Raw genomic sequence first — 18,077 nt, 5'->3', positions numbered from 1 at the left:
TAGGCAGAGATCAGTGAGGTACATCGCAGTTCAACCTGGACGGTATTTGTGGTGGGGTCTGTCCTTCGTCCAAGGTTCAGACAGTGGCATATGAAGTATCCCATGTCTTATTGTTGGAGTTGGCATCAGTTCATCTTCTGAAGTCCATCATAATAGACTGAAGTGATGTTTACATGTAGCAGTGGAGTCCAACATGAACTAGGAACGGAGCTGGATCCAGTTGGTTCTGGTGACCTCAGCATAGGAGTCCCAAGGTTGAGACAGGGAAACAAATAAAATAAATATTAGCATAGATGGCATTCAATTTATTGCAGAGTTGTAGATCATGATCACTGTTTCTGGCTCCGGCAGACCTAACTAAAGCAGCCTAATTGTGGGTTGAAGGATAAATTAGGTGTATGCCTGGCTAAATAGATGAGTCTTTAGTCTAGACTTAAACTGAGGGAGTGTGTCTGCATCCTGAACAGTGTTAGGAAGATTATTCCATAGTTTAGGAGCCAAATATGAAAAGGATCTACCTCCTTTTGTGGATTGTGATATTTATGAATAATTAACAGGCCAGAATGTTGTGATCGTAATGAACGTGACGGAATTTAGCGTGGGAGAAGGTCACTTAAGAAAAGGTCTAGCATCATTTATTTGCAGATTCCACTTGGTTTGAGTTTTTTTTGCAATGAAGATCATACATTTTAAAATGTGGCTCAAGTGTCCAAATGCTTTTGGTGTCACACTATGCATTCACATTTGTTATACCATATCTCATTTCATATTTAATTTTTTTTTTATGTGTCTTGGTGTGCATGCATAACTGTTTGTACTGGTGTGCTTGTCCACTTTACATGGAAGTGTAACATGAGAAACTCATGAATGAATGTAGTGAGCTGCTCGGTTTCCTTTGCTTGGCTGAGCTGTTAGTGCCGTGGATGGAAACGTGACACACACACACACACACACACACACACGCATACACTGCATGCACAGTTATTAGGAAAATGTTATTCCTCAGGATTAATTTTATTGTTGAACAAACACAATGCTCTCAGTCAATCCAAAAGGTTATTGAACCTCAAACCTGAATGTTTAACAAAGAAAAAGTGAGTTTTGTCTTTCTCAGGGGAATATATAAGTGTTCACAATTATTAGGCAACTATTAGTGTGCACAATTATTAGGCAACTATTAGTGTGCACAATTATTAAGCAACTAAATTACAAAAATAATTTCTCCCAACTCAATTGTTTATTCTCAATTTTTAGAGTAGATGAAACAAATAAGTAACACAAAATGACAATTAAATAACATCTTTGGCCTTTCAAAAATATTCAATGACCAATATAGCCACCCTTCTTTTCAATAACTGCCATGAGCCTTCCATCCATGGAGTTTTCAGTTTCTTGATCTGTTCATGATTAACGTTCACTGAAGTAGCAACCATAGCCTCCCAAATGCTGTTCAAAGAGGTGTATTGTCTTCCCTCACTGGAGATCTCACGTTTGAGAAGGGCCCACAAGTTCCCAGTAGGATCTAAGTCAGGTGAGGAAGGGGTCCAAGTCATTATTTGGGCATCTTTGAGGCCCTTGCTGGCTAGACAAGCAATGGAGTACTTGGATGCATGTGATGGAGCATTGTCCTGCATAAAGATCATGGCCTTCTTGAATGCTGAGGACTTCTTCCTGTACCACTGCTTGAAGAAAGTACTTTCCAGAAACTGGCAGAAGGTTTGGGAGTTGAGTTTCAGTCGATCTTCAACTCGAAAAGGTCCAACTACCTCATCCTTAATGATAGCAGCCCATACAAATACCCCTCCTCCACCTTGCTGGCACCTGACTCTAAGTGGTCCCCTGTGTCCATTAGTGATCCAGCCACGGGCCCATCCATCAAGTTCGTAAAGAGTCACTCATTTCATCTGTCCATAAAACCTTTGAAAAATCTGTCTTCAGGTATTTCTTTGCCCAATCTTGATGCTTCAACTTGTGAATATATTCAGTGGTGGTCATGTTTCAGCCTTCTTGACCTTGGCCAGAGATTAGCAGGGATCTGTGATTAAAGTGCACCTCATCAGGTTGTGACCCCGACAACAAACCCTGGAATCCCAATATAGAACTGTAGTCTTGTAAAAACAAATCAACAAACTAGTCTAAGGTGGTTTATTGGTCTTAGCTGGTCTCCCAGCCTGGCAAACTGAAATGTGCCAAAAAAAAACCTCAGCAAACTGACCAGGGCTAGTCAGTCGCAAGCTTAATTTGATTGTAGAGACCATTGCCGCCAAAGGTTTCTGCAATCAACTTAGGCTTAAGATGCTTTTGGAAAATGCAGCCCAGGCTGTAAGGCCAGCTAAAACCAGCAAACCCCATTAGGCTGAATAAAATGATTATTCCAGGTTCAATACAAGTTATAGTCTGCAGACTGAGCTTTTAGTCCACTCAGAGGCAGAGATATTTGGTAATTAGTACACAATATGTATAAATGAGCTTTTACATTTGAGTGTGAAAAATTGCAGGCAGCATCACAAAAATGCACAAGTGTGAAGCTTATCATTTTACAGAAGCACTTACATTCATTCTTCTGTTAAAACTTATGCACTATTTGAGTTGTGAAGTTGTTTAAATTGTAATTTTTACAGTCATTTTAGGGTTTTGTTGACATTACATCATCATGGCAGCAAAGTTGTAAAAAGTTATCAAGCGATTTTATCCCACTAAAATCAAGTTAACATGCATATTGTTGGTTTTGTGGCTATACATTTGAAATAGTGAGCATTTAAACATTTACCGATTGTCCCATTCATGTCCATTCTAAGTGCCACACTGTCACACAGATTTTGCTTTTTTTAAATAAAAGGAGGGATGAGTCAAAATAATTTTTTGTGGTAATCAATATTAGCTGGTGGATCAACATAGCCTTGCTTTTCACCATTAAAATATAGATGAAGAAGTTGGTTGGCCAGTATGGTCTTTCTTATGAAGCTGGTTAAGCTAGTTTAAAAGCCTTGTGGGGACACCAGCACACCAGCATCCCATCCCAAAATTCAACATAAGCGGGTCTTTCACAGCAGAGATGGCCTATCTCAGAATGTAGACTGCATAAAACCTTTCTGTTGTTAGACATGAATTATATTTCCATTCCTCCTTGGTTTGTGTTGGAAAAAGCTAACATTCCAATCATATGTAGGGCTTATTGATATATAAAATATGAAAAAGTGATATCTCAAAAACCGCTACATTTGTTTGTCTAATTGGACTGACCATCAATCAACTTTGACATACCATTATAAAACAAAGGCACTGTTTGTTATTATTAACATTTGTTTATTACCCTAAGAGAATAAATCATTTTGTTGGGACTAACACATATATCAGAATGTTTCCTCCCTGCTTTGAGTGATGGAATGCAAGAACAGCCATCCATCCCACAACCCTCAATATTAGATGAGATACAGCTATCATCGTGTCATCCTAAACCTTGTCTTTCTACATTACTCCGCTGTATTCCTGTAGTTGGAGGGCAGGGTCTGTGAATTATTCAAAGCCAAATCAGTTTAGACAGTCTCAGTTGCCTATTTTCTCACTGAGCCTCTCACCGCCTGTGGAGTCTGGCAGCAATCGAAAGCTTGGAGAAGATCATTATATTTACAGGATGTTTATCATTATTCTTTGATTTTAGAGACCGCTATTGTGCTTTTCTATCTCTTGGTCAAGGCTTTGGACACCTGAGAGTCATGGCACCATGGTTCACAGAGTTTTAGGGGTGTCTGATATCTGCCTGACCATTTTATTTCTACCCTTCCTCCAAGGTAAGACTGCGATCAGCTTTCACTCCAGATATCTGAAATTTAAAATATTATTTTCTAATGTGATGTTTCAATGCTATTATCTAACATTTTAACCATACAGTGGCCCTGTAAGAATCTGTACTTTAGTTACTCTTAAAATGTGTGAATGCCATTGCATTTTATAACAAAATATCAAACCAAGTGGCATTTATTTTAAAGATAGCACAAACACACTTTTCAGAGAAAAAGTGAGAAAAGTTTATTTTGTTACAAAAATCTACAGATAATGTAACCTGATCATCCTATCTTTGTAACTTAATCATTAAGCATGTACTCTCACAATTTGTCCCCAGGTGTAGATATCTTGGACCCAGGGGAGGTGGTTTACAGTGAGACCCGGACCAATGGCGTGGTGGGACATGGAGTGATCCTGGAATGTGGCCCCACCTTGCCTGATGTCTATATCTGGGGCTTTACCGAACCAGGCACAGACACAATTCGTGCTGTGGTGTACAATTTTGGGAAGGGGCCCAAGCTGCAAAAATTAGCCAAAGACTTGGGTGATCTGACAGTCATCAGCAACAGTGCGTCTCTGTCAATAGAGAAGCTTCCTATGGCTGCTGAAGGAGTTTATACCTGCCAGGCATTGTATGATACTGCCGAGGGAGCCAGGCTCTATTACTACTATGTGCATCTGCGTGTTCTAGGTCAGTGGTAATCAGAGGTTATTTAAGGACTGATCTGAACAATGGCTGTTTAATTTAGCAAGCCTCTAACATGTACGATGGCACACTAATCCTGTTGAAAAGACAAGCAAAGCTGGTCTCCTGTATTTGTTGGTGTCCATACCAGTCTTTTCTTAAAAGGGCAGAAACATAAACATACCTTTGAAAATGTGTTATTGTTATTATAAAGATCAACTGCATTCTCACAAAACACAACTTTTAGATAAAGATTCTGAGTTGATTCTGAGTTTTTATTAGGGATAATTATCGCCAATTATTGACCAAATAAAATTCATAGGCATATCGGTTATAAGCATGAAAATGCAGATATGAAAAGCCGATGGTTGATTTGTAATTAATTAGTAACACACTTTGTAAAAACTCTCTGAAATTAAATGCACAAGCCAAAAATAATTATAGCCACAATATATAATAAAGGTTGGCACTCCTAAGAGCATTTAATATTACATTTTTATTCTTTCTCCTTCTTATATTGAAGGTTTAGTTCACCCAAAAATGAAAATTCAGCCCTGCGAGCCCCTCAATCTCCATGCAACGCGTCCATGCCAATCCTTTATGTGCGTGACGACCTAGTCTCATTCGGCAGCTCTGATGCTGGGGAAGATGACAATGTCATGTCTCTCGCTGCATCAGGCGGGTGGTCAGTGGATGATGCTATTACTCCTCCCCCAGCGAGGGCAAGGTGCGTGTACTCTCCACTGATAAGGAGATGCTTCGCATCCTTTCAAGGGCTGTCCAAGAGCTTGATATGGAGTAGTCTCATCCAGAGGAACCTACATAATCTCGCCTTGATGAATTGCTCCTGCAGTCCGGACGCCGTCAAGTGACCGCACCTCGTAGATCTGCCCCGTTCTTCCCTGAAGTTCATAACAAACTTTCAAAATCCCACCATGTGACCTATTCAGCTTGCCTGCGCAGTGATTACATCCTCTCTAATGTAGATCACGGGGAAGAAAATGGTTATGCCCAACTACAGCCTGTGGAGGAGGCGGTAGAGTCACACCTCTGCCCAGCAAGTAGCAGGGCATGGAAATCCTTCCAAGCCCTGTTGAGAGACGTCCGCACTGGCTGGAAGAGTATACTGAGTGGTGGGCCATGTTGGTTCAGCACTCCATGCAATGGCGGTGCTCCAGATCTTTCAAGCCAAGCTCCTCAAGGAAATGGATGAGCAAGGCGATGATCCAGAGACATTCAAAGAACTCCGCACCGCCACAGATTTAGCGCTGCGTTTCACGAAAGTGATTGCACAGGCCATTGGCAAGTCAATGGGCAACCTGGTATTTCTGGATCGTCACATCTGGCTGACCCTCACAGACATGCGAAACAAGGATAAAGCCACTCTGTTGGATTCTCCAGTGTCTCCAGCTGACCTCTTCGGCGACTCTGTGGATAAGTTTGCAGCGCATTATGTTGCGACTCAGAAAAAATCACAAGCTATGAGACATTTTATGTCGAAACAGAGTATCGTTTCAGAGCCGGCTTGCACCTGCTCTGTTTTGAGCCAGCACCTGGCCAAAATCCCCATGCCTGCTGCCTCAGCACCACCACCTGCCACCACAGAGCCACCGGTGAGGCCATGCAAGCTATGGCCCAAATGGAAGCAGCCATATCAGCGTCCATCTTGCGCTGGTGGAACAAACCCCACCATGCAGCAAAACCACTCCAGATGGGCACAGCCCTTTGAAGTGGAATGCAGAGCTCGCTGATCCCTCCGGGTCTGCACCGAACAAGGCTCGATACTTGCCTTGACACGCAACACTTTTCCCCATCTCCCCACTGTTGGTTGTCGGGAAAGGAATATTGCATTTCAAAATATTGTTCAAAATTGTTATTTCTGTGTCTCACATTTGTATGAATGCAATAAAAAAATTTATAAATGCAAAAAAGAATACAGCAGTTTCTGCACATGCACGAGGCGCTCACACATTCTCAATACAGAGCACTTTTCCTCTTCAACACCACACATTGTGCACAACCGCTTCCCACTGGTTGCCCACTGCCCCTTATTTCAGATAGGGTGCTAAAAACAATCAAACATAGGAATATGATCCAATTTTCATGCCGGCCACCCCGTTTCAACAGCATTCTCTCTTCCACAGTTCCGTCTGAGGATGCGCCAGTGTTATGAGCTGAAATACACAATCTTCTCAAAAAAAACACAATGAAGATTGTTCCAAATTGTCAAACAAAGGAGGAGGGCAGGGCTGGGAGAGCCACATGCAGCTGCCGTGTGTGTTTTGTGTCTTTTTGTTTCATTAAATATTACTTAGACTGTTCAGCCGGTTCCCTCCTCCTCCTTTCCCATTTTAACTTTAACAGCGTTTTACAGCCGCTATTTTCCCAAAGAAAGATGGCGGGCTTCGGCCAATCTTAGATCTGAGACATTTGAATTGCACACTTAAAAAGTACTCATTCAAAATGATTACTCAGAAAAGGGTCTTATCGCATGTCCGCCCACACGATTGGTTTGTGTCGATAGATATAAAAGATGCACAGATTCATGTACGAATTGTATAACATCACAAGATGTTATGCCAGCACAGAGATTTACTGCTTCAGCGTCTAAACAGCTTGGGCCTCAATGTCAACTGGGTGAAGAGCAAGTTCTCCTCAGCCAACAAATTTCCTTTTTGGGAGCCCACATAGACTCCGTGAGCGGGCACGTGCACCTCATGAGCAAGCATGTTCAGGCCATTCTACAGTGTCTGTCTCTTTTAGGGAGAATACTTCCACTGAAGCTTTTGCATTGGGGTTTATGGCGGCGGCATCCGTGGTCATTCCATTAGGTCTTTTACACATGAGACCTGTTCAGTGCTGGCTCAAGCACCATGTGCCACAACATGCTTGGCGCCATATGGGAGCATGCGCATCATTATATCTCACCGCTGTATAACTGCTCTAAAGCCTTGGACAGCTCCTGCCTTTTACCAGCAAGGTGTCACACTGGGGCAGATTGTCAGGTGGAAAGTGGTGACTACGAACACTTCCAACACAGGTTGGGGGGCGGTATGCGATGGATGCCCAGCTTCCGGCACCTGGACAGGTGCAAGGAAGGCATGGCACATCAACCGCCTAGAACTATCGGCTGTATTCCTAGCCTTGAAGGCTTTTCAGTAAGAAATAGCAAACTTTCATGTTCTGATTAGCTCAGACAACATGACAGTGGTGGTATATATAAACTGCTAAGGCAAAATTCATTCACCGCCATTGATAAGACTGATGCATCTCCTCCTGTGGAGCGAGCATCATCTCCTTTCCCAGAGAGCAACATATGTCCCAGGCTGTCTTAATACTATTCAGACCTATTGTCATGCCAAAGGGTGATACCAGGTGAAGAGACTTCATCCTCAAACTGTCCTGAGGATTTGGGAAAAATTTGGCAAATCAGATATGGCTCAATTTTCCTCAGTGGAGAATGCTGACTGTCCCTCTGGTACTCGAAGTCCCAAGCATGGCTGGGAGTGGACGCAATGGCCCACAAATGTCCGGTGAAATGCAAATTTGCGCTTTCCTCGGTGTATCTAATTCACTCTGTCATATGCAAAGTCCAGGAGGACAAGGAAATGATACTGGATGCACTGAAATGGTCCAATCAGCCATGGTTTCTGGAAATGATAGAGATGTTATACATCTTGAGGGATCTTCTCTTAGGCGCAAGGCACAATCTGGCATACCCAACCCAAGCTGTGAAACCTACATGTGTGGCCACTGAACGGAGCATGCTAAACACACCTCATTCAGTTATGAACACCATTTTACAGGCCAGAGCACAGTCCACGATATGCCTCTACACGCTTAAATGGAATGTGTTCACAGACTGGTGTCTTTCACATGGCAAAGACCCAGTAAACTGCCCCATATATTAAATTCTTATATTTCTTCAAGAGCGATTGGATGCTGGACACACTTCGTCAATACTTAAAGTATATGTGGCGACTATATCTGCATATCACGCACCTGAAGCTGGCTCCAGTATAGTCAATTATGAGGTTCTAACCACATCCTTCAGAGCGCAGGTGGTTCACCTTCAAGCCTTCTTCCCTCCATTTAATTCAGATGAGGAAGAATCCTTGCATTTGTTATGCCCTGTGTGGGTGCTACACGCATACGTTGACGAGCACACACCAGTTCAGACTGTCTGATCAGCTCTTTGTGTGCTATGGAGGATGCACAAAAGGAATGTCCATCTCCAAGCAAAGACTTTCTCACTGGATCATTGATGCGATTGCCCTGGCTTACAAGTCCCAAAGTAAGATCTGCCCAATTGGTGTTAAAGCACACTCAACTAGAGGCATGGCCTCCTCATGGTCATGGACGAACGGTGTGTCTTTACAAGACATATGTATTGCAGCAGGATGATCCTCTTAAAACACATTCGCAAGGTTTTACATACTAGATGTAATGTCTCTCTCTTCACGAGCCCTCTCTGTTTAGAGCACTTGCTATTACGTTTGCCAAAAATATACTTAAATAAAAAATACACTAGCACTTTACAGTAAACTCCCTTCCCAACTGGGTTCATGAAGGGGCTAATTAACACTATATGACTATAGTGCACTATAGTTTGTTATAGTTCATTCTGAGTGGTCTCCTCCTGGCCCAACATGATAGTCACTTACTTGCGGTATACTCATGTCGGTTGCCATCCAGCAGGACTGTAGCATCATGTTTCCTCTCTGGAAGGTTATGTCGTGTAGTGTGGTTCCCCATTTGCATTAGCACACAATATGAAGTGTACTGAGTAGTAAGGGAACATCTCGGTTACCTGAGAGGAAGAGAACGAGACATTGCAAACGCTGGCCGCACTACAAACACAGAGATCTTCTGAGGTGTGAGCGATGCTTTTATAGTGGACAGATTCGCACCTAAAAGGGTGAGGCTCAAACACCATAGCCAATATTAGAATATTGGCATTATTGTATATAGGTTTCAACTAGGTTGTGTGAAAGGACAACTCCTATGCGTTAGCTCACAATGTCTCATTCCCTTCATCTCAGGTAACCGATATTCTGTACGTAACCGAGACGTTATGCAGCACAAGTGAAATGGGGCTTTCAAGAGAAAACTCATATATCCATAAGGATCTCTTTCTCAAATGCAATACCAGCAATGATGACAGCCGACTCGTCAGACAGCTTGATCTTAAGCTTTTCGCTCTTGAATTACTGTGATAGGGCGGAGGGCATGATTATACACACCCAGTCCCTTATCAGGCTAATCAAGCTTCTGAGAGGGATAAAGGCTGACTGTGGACGGTGGTGTGACAGAGAGAGTATGTTTACGGGCAGCTGTCCATCCTATGTGTGTGTTTGTGTCTTTTGGTTTATTTCTTCATTAAACTATTATTTATATTGTCAAGCCGGTTCTCGCCGCCTCCTTTCCATTGAACTGCTTTACAATTATGTACATCACTTAAAGTGTGATTGTGTCACTCAAAGCCAGCTAGAAGGCCTCAACCGGGACATATCCTAAAGGTCACACCTACCAAGAACAAATAAATCAATCTGATTGGCTTATGAATCTGACAATCTGCCTTTAGTTGCTTATTAATTTGCACTGTTGAGGGATTCTTACTAGGTGGAGCTCAGACTCATGCACTGCTTCAAGCATGTGATTTGTGAAACAGTTGTCACTCTTTGCTTGTAAGCATCAAGGAATAAATTCTGATTGGATAAACTTTTAGTTTTTCTCTATTTGTTTGTAGATTAATTAAGAGTGGAAAGCGATTAAAAATACATAGGCAAAAAGTTGATTGAGAATGAAAGGATGAAAAATATTTATTTATTTGGCATGTTAGGGCAGCAGGCAAGGTTGCTGGCCCTGAGAATTAAAGGTGTCTGTGTACTGACTTTAAATTTCTTTATAATTTGGGTTACACATAGAAACATGTGGAATACATAAAAAAAATGATATGCTAATATGTACGTCTAATTTGTGTTTTTGTGAGCTGAAGGACATGCACCCCCAAACGAGTCATTGCAAGGGAGAAATTTTGAATTCGCTGAGCAGAAAAACAAATAGTATTAATAAAAATAATTTTATAAATTTCACCTTTAAATAATCTGTTAAGTAATCAGTTACAATTTTTGATAAGTAATTATTAAATTGTAATAGGTACTGGTAAGTTACTCCAGCTGAAGTATTAAAAGCTGAAGTTCTTTAACCTGATACAGCGAACGCAACGCTCCTGCAGCGAACACTGAAAAATTAGCGAAAGGTTCAATTACATCCATCTAGCGCATGTTTACATACAAAAACGCTTAAAAAACAGACAGGTTTGGTTTAAAGAATCCCTTAAACTTGAATTGGCATCTAAAAAAATGTGGCACTCCTGCATGAGATTCTGCGCAGCAGTCAAAGACGTCTGTCCAGCAAATGTTTGCATAGAAAAAGAAACGAAAATCTGCACAGACGGACGCATTAAGGCAATCAAAGTGAACGGCCCCTAACAGAAACATGAACTCTTCTGCCCTCGCTATTAGATTATTGACTGAGCTCTTGCATGCTATTATTGTCAGTATATATTTATTCCACTTTTTCATATGCTATAAGTAATAAGATTCAATTTTGTAATGATCTCTACAGTGCCAGTGACCAAACCTTACATTCTGATGAGTGATCCTTCACCAGTGGAGGGCACATCAGTGATTATGCGCTGTGGCCTGGAGAACGGCACAGGGCCTATTCATTACATATGGGAGCAGGAAAGCCGGGAAGGGCAGTTCACCACCATGGACGAGAGCAATGACAACAACCTGTTCAATGTCACCAAGGTCATCCGCAATCACACTGGCTGGTACAGGTGTATTGCCAGCAATCAGGTCAACGAACAGCGCAGTGATCGGATCTGGCTTGACATAATTTGTAAGATACTCCAACTGTTTTGAAATAAATAATATAAAGTAGATAGTTATAAAGCCTTGCCAAATCTTACGTTTTCATCTGAATTTTGAAAAGCAAATATGCTAGCAAACACATGTGGGTCTTTTTCCAGTTGGTCCAGACCTGCCTCAGATCGATGTCACCCCTTTCTCGGTAACAGAGCGTGGTTATTCAGCCCTGGAAAGAGAGACTGTTTCCCTCCTGTGTCAAGCCTCCTCAAATCCCCCCAGCCAATATGTCTGGTTCTACAACAACTCCCAGGTGTACACGGGTCCACAGTTCACTATCACCAAGATCCTACGCATGCACACGGGCCACTATGCCTGCATGGCTCAGAACACTTACCTCAACACTCGCTCCAAGAAAACCATCACCCTCACCGTCTATTGTGAGTGACTCCCAAAAACAACTGCATGGACTCTGCTGATCTTTACTGATTTTTCATCCTGTCTTCACATTTCCTTCTAAAATTCCTTGTCATTCTTGCTTTTGCTTCCATCTTACACTCTTTCCTGTACACTAACATGCACACGCAAGTTCGTAAACAAAGGTGTCAGGCTTCCAGAGTGGTCGATTCTGGACATGCATCTGGAGGAGGTGAAGGACAGTTCTGAGAGCTGAAGGTATACAGCTGGTGTGATTGTTTCTGTGTAATGGCAAGCTGAGAAAGGTCTAGAAGCCTTGTTTTGTAATAACATCTAAATCTCCTCTTCACACTCTATTTATGGCTGTATTTGGCAGCTCTCCCCCTTCTCTTGTCTGCTTAATGTTAGACTGACCACAGTGGTAACAACCTCACCAATGCAGTACACTAAGGCCACATCCACACTAATCTGTTTTCAGTTTGGTAACTTCCTCGTTTTCTAAAGTACGCAGTAATGGAGAAAACAAAATATTCGAAAAAAGTGTTTTATTTTCTAAACATTCCAATTTCGGTAGAGGAAAATGCCATTCTTGTGTGAATGAGAGGCATAAACGTTGGGGAATCAATGCGTTTTTAAAGGTCTTAGGCCCCATCCACACAAATAGGATATTTCTGAAATCTTCTAGTTTTCTCTGTGTTTTGGCTTTGCAACCACACGTAATCTGCATTTTAGATCATTGAAAACACCTTCGAAAGTGAAGACTTTTCAAAATGCTGTTTTCCATGATGCAAGTGGACAGGAGAAATTGAGATTTTGGAATACAGGGGCAAAAAACATTTGTGCAAGGCAATAGTTGTTTCTAAATATTGGACATGTGCAGTCAGGCAGGAATTTGACAGCAATAGCGGAACACTAGTTTGTTTTGTTGTGGTCAGCTGTCACATGATCTTCCAGATAAACATGTCTGCACCTCTGTTATGCTTCGCTAGCTAGTTGTTGTTGGACGTCAGGAAAAAAACAAACTTCAGGACATATTACCAAAATGTGTTTTTTGACACTGAGCTTTATGGCACAATATCGCCAACTCCTAGACTGGTGTGGTTATGTGAGCACAGAGGTTTTGCATTGACATGGACAGAGAGATTTCCTAAAACACTGTTGGTGAAAAAGCGTTGATGATAAAACTACATTTATCAGAAATATTTGGATACATTCGGACAAGGCCTTAGAGTTTGGCTCAGTCAATACAGCCAGAAACCATTATAGCAAATCCAAATGGGTGATGCTTGAATTATACCAATGCTGTATTTCATCATGCTTGTCTATAGATGAACTCTCTAGAAGTTCATTAAGCACTTACCTCTATCTAGTGTAACGGTCACTTACAGGGATTACGGTAATTATGTGTGATACAGTTGCGCAGAGAGAGCGTAAGAGAAGGTGTGTAAAGTGGAGGATGTGAGGAGATAGTTGCTCTCAACTTGTATTTCTTTTTGTTCCCTTTTATTTTGTGTGACTAAGTTGGATGTTATACGCTTCCCCACTCGCCTTCATGTATGTGGAGGAGGTAGCACTCTTTTTTTGGACAATTAATTAAATGCAGGTTGAAATGCTTGTCTCATGTGTCTCCTTCTCGCGTGAGGTATATCTATTTTCCCTCCTTGAGACACCTCTAATATCCAACCTCCGTTACACTAGGCACCTAATCCGATCTCTTGGTTGGGCTCAAATTCAGGAGCACTTCTCTACCTCTATCAGTTATCAAAATTGGCCAGAATTACCCAGGACCTATTCACTGCCCATTGTTACACAATGGTTTTGTTCCCACAGATCCTCCAGATGGTGCACCATCTTGCTCTATCCTCCCAGTTAACAACTACTCTGACCTGGCCCTCCGCTGTTCCTGGGAGGGCGGTGTACCTACAGCCTCTTTGAGATGGAGCCCCTATGTGTTTGGAGATGAGAGTGAGGGATTCACAAACATCACCAAGATTCAGACAGGTCCAGATATTGCAAACAACTCTATGTTCATCTGCCAAGGCTCACATGTAGCACAGAATGAAATCAGCAGCTGTAGCACCAGAACATGTAAGTGTATGACACATAAGCATGTAGTTCACTTTAAAATAACAAATATAATATGTACTTGTCAGTCTCAGCTCACAAAATTACCATAAGTAGATCATGGGTCTTTGGCAAATTAGATTGTTCAAAATGACAAAAATTAGAAATCTTTAAAAAAAATCAATTTTTAGGGGGCCTGGGTATCTCAGTATGTATTGATGCTGACTACCACCCCTGGAGTCATGAGTTCGAATCCAGGGTGTGCTGAGTTACTCCAGCCAAGTCTCCTAAGCAACCAAATTGGCCCGGTTGCTAGGGAGAGTAGAGTCACACGGGGTAACCTCCTCGTGGTCACGATTAGTGGTTCTCACTATCAATGGGGTGCGTGGTATGTTGTGTGTGGATTGCAGAGAGTTAACACTGCTGAATACATTGAACTCTATGAGGTGAAGTGTGAGCATCAACACTGCCTATGGCGTTGAGCTTACATCAAGCGCTCCACCGCTGTGCTCAAAGTTCAAACTATTTCAATTCTGACCCAGCTGACCTTTCAAAGCGTCAGCAAATGATTAACTGACAGTTTGCATGATAATAGCGAAAGTCTTTGAAATGACAGGTCCAACAGGTCCAAAGTTTGTGACTTTTCACACATGCTTTTGCTTCACTAATGGTCTCTTAGAGAAACTTACCATTCCGTGATGTGTAATTTTTTTTTACTTTAAGCCACAAAAGAAATAACAAGATGACTTTGAACTCAGAATTGAAAAAATGTTCATCATTGTATAGCTGTATTCAGGCAAATTACTGTGGTTAAATTGTTTTGTGCGAACAGCATTTTCTTGGAGGATAAAAAAACTTTAACATCACGTCATTTACTCTTATATTCCCTCGACTCCAGGGATGCCCTCTGCGGAGCCTAAGTGTTCTGCATATGCAACTCGTAACAATGAGTACCTAATGTTGTCCTGCTCCTGGGAGGGTGGGTTTCCTCGAGCCCTGCTATGGTGGGCCTCCAGCTTAGGGGACATGCAAGGAACATCAGAGCAGAATGCCAACATCCTAGTTCTGCGGTCCAGTGCCACTTACAGTGGCAAAGCCTTTGTATGCCATGGCAAACATCCATTGGCAAAGGAGACCAAACAGTGTGTGTTAAAGCTGGGTAAGAAAGGGTCATTCCTCCACTTTTTCAAAACAGAAAAAGAATCAATTTAAAACTGTCCTCTTTTCTTCTGTCTGTAGAGGCACCAGTCTTAGTGACCCAGCGCAGTGTGATGTCTGTCTATGAGGGCAGTGATGTCCAGCTCACCTGTATTTTGAGTAAAAACTACCCTGTCACAGACATCACCTGGTATAATAACTTAAAACAGCATGTGGATAACATACCTACGAAGTACATCCTGGATCGAGCTGCTGCCTGGACTAACTTGACAGTGCGGGAAACAGACAGCGTGACAGACAGCGGGGAATACTGGTGTTCGGCTACCAATGCTGTTGGAGGAGCAGAGATCCCTGTTATGCTGATGGTGAAAAGTAAGCAAGCCTTTGAAAGATATAATTCACCAAAAAATAAAACTCTGTCATGAATTACATCATACTTACATTGTCATGTTCCAAACCTGTATGAATTACTTTCTTCATAGAGAGGGTGAACTACAGTATAATTTGAATACAAAATGAGTTTACAGAAGCACAGACATTTGCATAATACCCACCTCAATTCCAGTTGCTCTTCCAATTGTTCATAATAACCAGTGATAAATAAACAACCAACTATCTAAATGGCTTTGTTTCAGGGTACCCAATGCCCCCAAATTTAACCATCAGTAGGATCATTTACAACAGTCGTCATAGAACAGATGTTGACCTAGAGTGGCTGCCACAGACTGATGGTGACTTCACCGGGTTCTTTATTGAGCGTCAGAGGCTCCCCGACCCTGTAAAGAAACGAAACAGTGACCCTCCATGGCAGAAACTGGTAGACATGGATCCTGATGCCCGGAGCTGCCAGGTCAACAGTCTGGATCCCACTGGAACCTATGTGTTCCGCATTACTGCCATCAACCACCGCACCATTGGAAACCCCTCAGAGATTAAGAGCCCAGGTGTGAACTCACGCATGATGCATCAAAGAACTGCTATTCAATGCACATACTGGATGAGCAGTGGTTATGATAATAGTTTTCTCATTAAATCATATAAAAATACCAAACGAAGGTGGGATTTCAGTTGATGCTGTTAGCTGTTGTTTGAGATTTTGATTTCCACATTACCACTTATTGGAAATATAATGTTGTTGTTTTGTTTTATTTTGTTGTCCATTCAGGTGAAATGCACAATATCTTCACTACTTACACACCCACACATTTCCTCCCAGTCTCACTGTCCTGTTAACTTGTCTTTTGACCTTTTCTTACATCACTCCTTATCTATTCATCTGTCTGATAATGCTACTTACCTCTTAAGAGAATGCTCATGGTTATAGATATGATGCTAAAGCAAGTAGCTAAACATTTAAACCCAAGCTTCAGTAGCCAAACTTAAAGGGATAATTAATCCAAAAATGAAAATTCTGTCATAATTTACTTAGCCTAATTGCAAACTAACACTTTAATCTTAGAAATTCTGTCTGATATCAAAACCAGTAATGTATTGGTCAATTAATGGAATGGTAAAGAGTTAGGGAATTTATTAGCCTATGTAAAATGGTTCATGGTACACTGATTTTGTCAAGCTGAAACAAGTTTGCTGTCTTCCAGCGGACCCTCCCTTCAATGCCTATCCAGCAGTGATTGGGGCAGCCATTGGGGGTATGATCATAGCAACAATAGCCACTGTACTGCTCTTCATGTTTGTGGTAAGGAACCGCAACAATAACCCACGTAAGTTTTTAACACATTTTTCATTGATCACATTTTCTTTCTCATGGTTGGCACTCGTCGTGGCAATTTGCTAATGTAATTTTCACACTTTACAGGACTTCATGACTTGATATTTGGAAGGTATGTTCGGCAATTGATATTCTAGATATTTGGTTGCTCTTTTTTCAATATATTATAGATACATTTAACAAATATACACTCACTGAGCACTTTATTAGGTACATCTACTTATTCATGCAATTATCTAATCAGCCAATCGTGTGGCAGCAGTGCAATGCATAAAATCAATCAGATATAGGTCAGTAGCTTCATTTAATGTTCACATCAATCATCAGAATGTGGAAAAAATGTGATCTCAGTAAATTAAACTGTGGAATGATTGTTGGTGCCAGATGTGCTGTTTTGGGTATTTCTGTATTTCTGGGATTTTCATGCACAACAGTCTCCAGTTTATTTAGAATGGTACCAAAAACAAAACATCCAGTGAGTGGTAGTTCTGTGGACAGAAATGCCTTGTTGATAAGAGAGGTAAACAGAGAATGGCCAGACTAGTTGGCCAGCTGACAGAAAGGCTACAGTAACTCAGATAACTGCTCTGTACAATTGTAGTGAGCAGAATAGCATCTCAGAATCCACATCAAAGCTTGAGGCGAGTGGGCTGCAACAGCAAAAGACCATGTCGTTCAGACATGGTGTTCATAATAAAGTGCTCCGAGTGTAATAAATTACAAATATAATAGAGTTAAAAGATATGATGCACAGAAGTTTCTTTTTCTTTGTTGGAACCAACACACTGTACATTGTGCAATTCTTACCGATCATTTAAATTTAGTGTTATGTTTTTTTTTCAGGCAGAACAGCCAGTCTAGAGAGAACATTAACTTCCCTGAGGACGAAATTGTTGGAAGAGGAGGGGAGAGAGGCCCAGGAGAGTCAAGTCCATCAGATAGTCCAGGTATCTCAAGCTGCTTGGCAGTTATTCATCCAACTCATGTCAAAGCAACAGCATCTTGATTCATAATTACTTCTAAAATATCTACATGTATTTTATTGTTCACTCCATTTGATAAAAAGAATACACTTTCTCTTTCAGGTCCATCAATGGCACTGCCAAGGCCAACCGCAACACCTACAAACCTTCCCCCTGGCGAGGAACCAGTCAACGTAACTATAACCGTCATGGCTTCAAGCTAGAGACATGGCTGATCATAATCAACTGTTTGATGTTATCATGGCACTTTGGGAGACCAGGAACACATTTTCATCAACAGAAACAAAGAGAACAAATTTTATGTTGAGTCAAATTTTATACTACGGTCACTGAGAATTTATGAGTTTAATACCTAGATAGCAAATGTCTTCCATTTAGAT

At 41.5% G+C, this 18,077-nt stretch overlaps 1 protein-coding gene across 1 annotated transcript; it reads left to right on the top strand.

Moving 5' to 3' along the window:
• Positions 1-3,702: 3,702 nt before the first annotated feature.
• Positions 3,703-17,900, top strand: LOC127627383 (V-set and immunoglobulin domain-containing protein 10-like 2). The gene is made up of 12 exons (XM_052103717.1): positions 3,703-3,791; positions 4,124-4,477; positions 11,102-11,380; positions 11,511-11,786; positions 13,594-13,851; positions 14,726-14,986; positions 15,067-15,357; positions 15,621-15,929; positions 16,584-16,706; positions 16,802-16,826; positions 17,558-17,661; positions 17,800-17,900. Exons 1-12 carry the CDS (start codon positions 3,725-3,727, stop codon positions 17,898-17,900), a joined length of 2,448 nt encoding a protein of 815 aa, XP_051959677.1. The 5' UTR covers positions 3,703-3,724.
• Positions 17,901-18,077: the final 177 nt, after the last annotated feature.

This window comes from Xyrauchen texanus, chromosome 34 (genome assembly GCF_025860055.1).
Source record: "Xyrauchen texanus isolate HMW12.3.18 chromosome 34, RBS_HiC_50CHRs, whole genome shotgun sequence".
Taxonomy (NCBI): domain Eukaryota; kingdom Metazoa; phylum Chordata; class Actinopteri; order Cypriniformes; family Catostomidae; genus Xyrauchen; species Xyrauchen texanus.
This window is presented reverse-complemented; position numbering and strand designations above follow the sequence as displayed.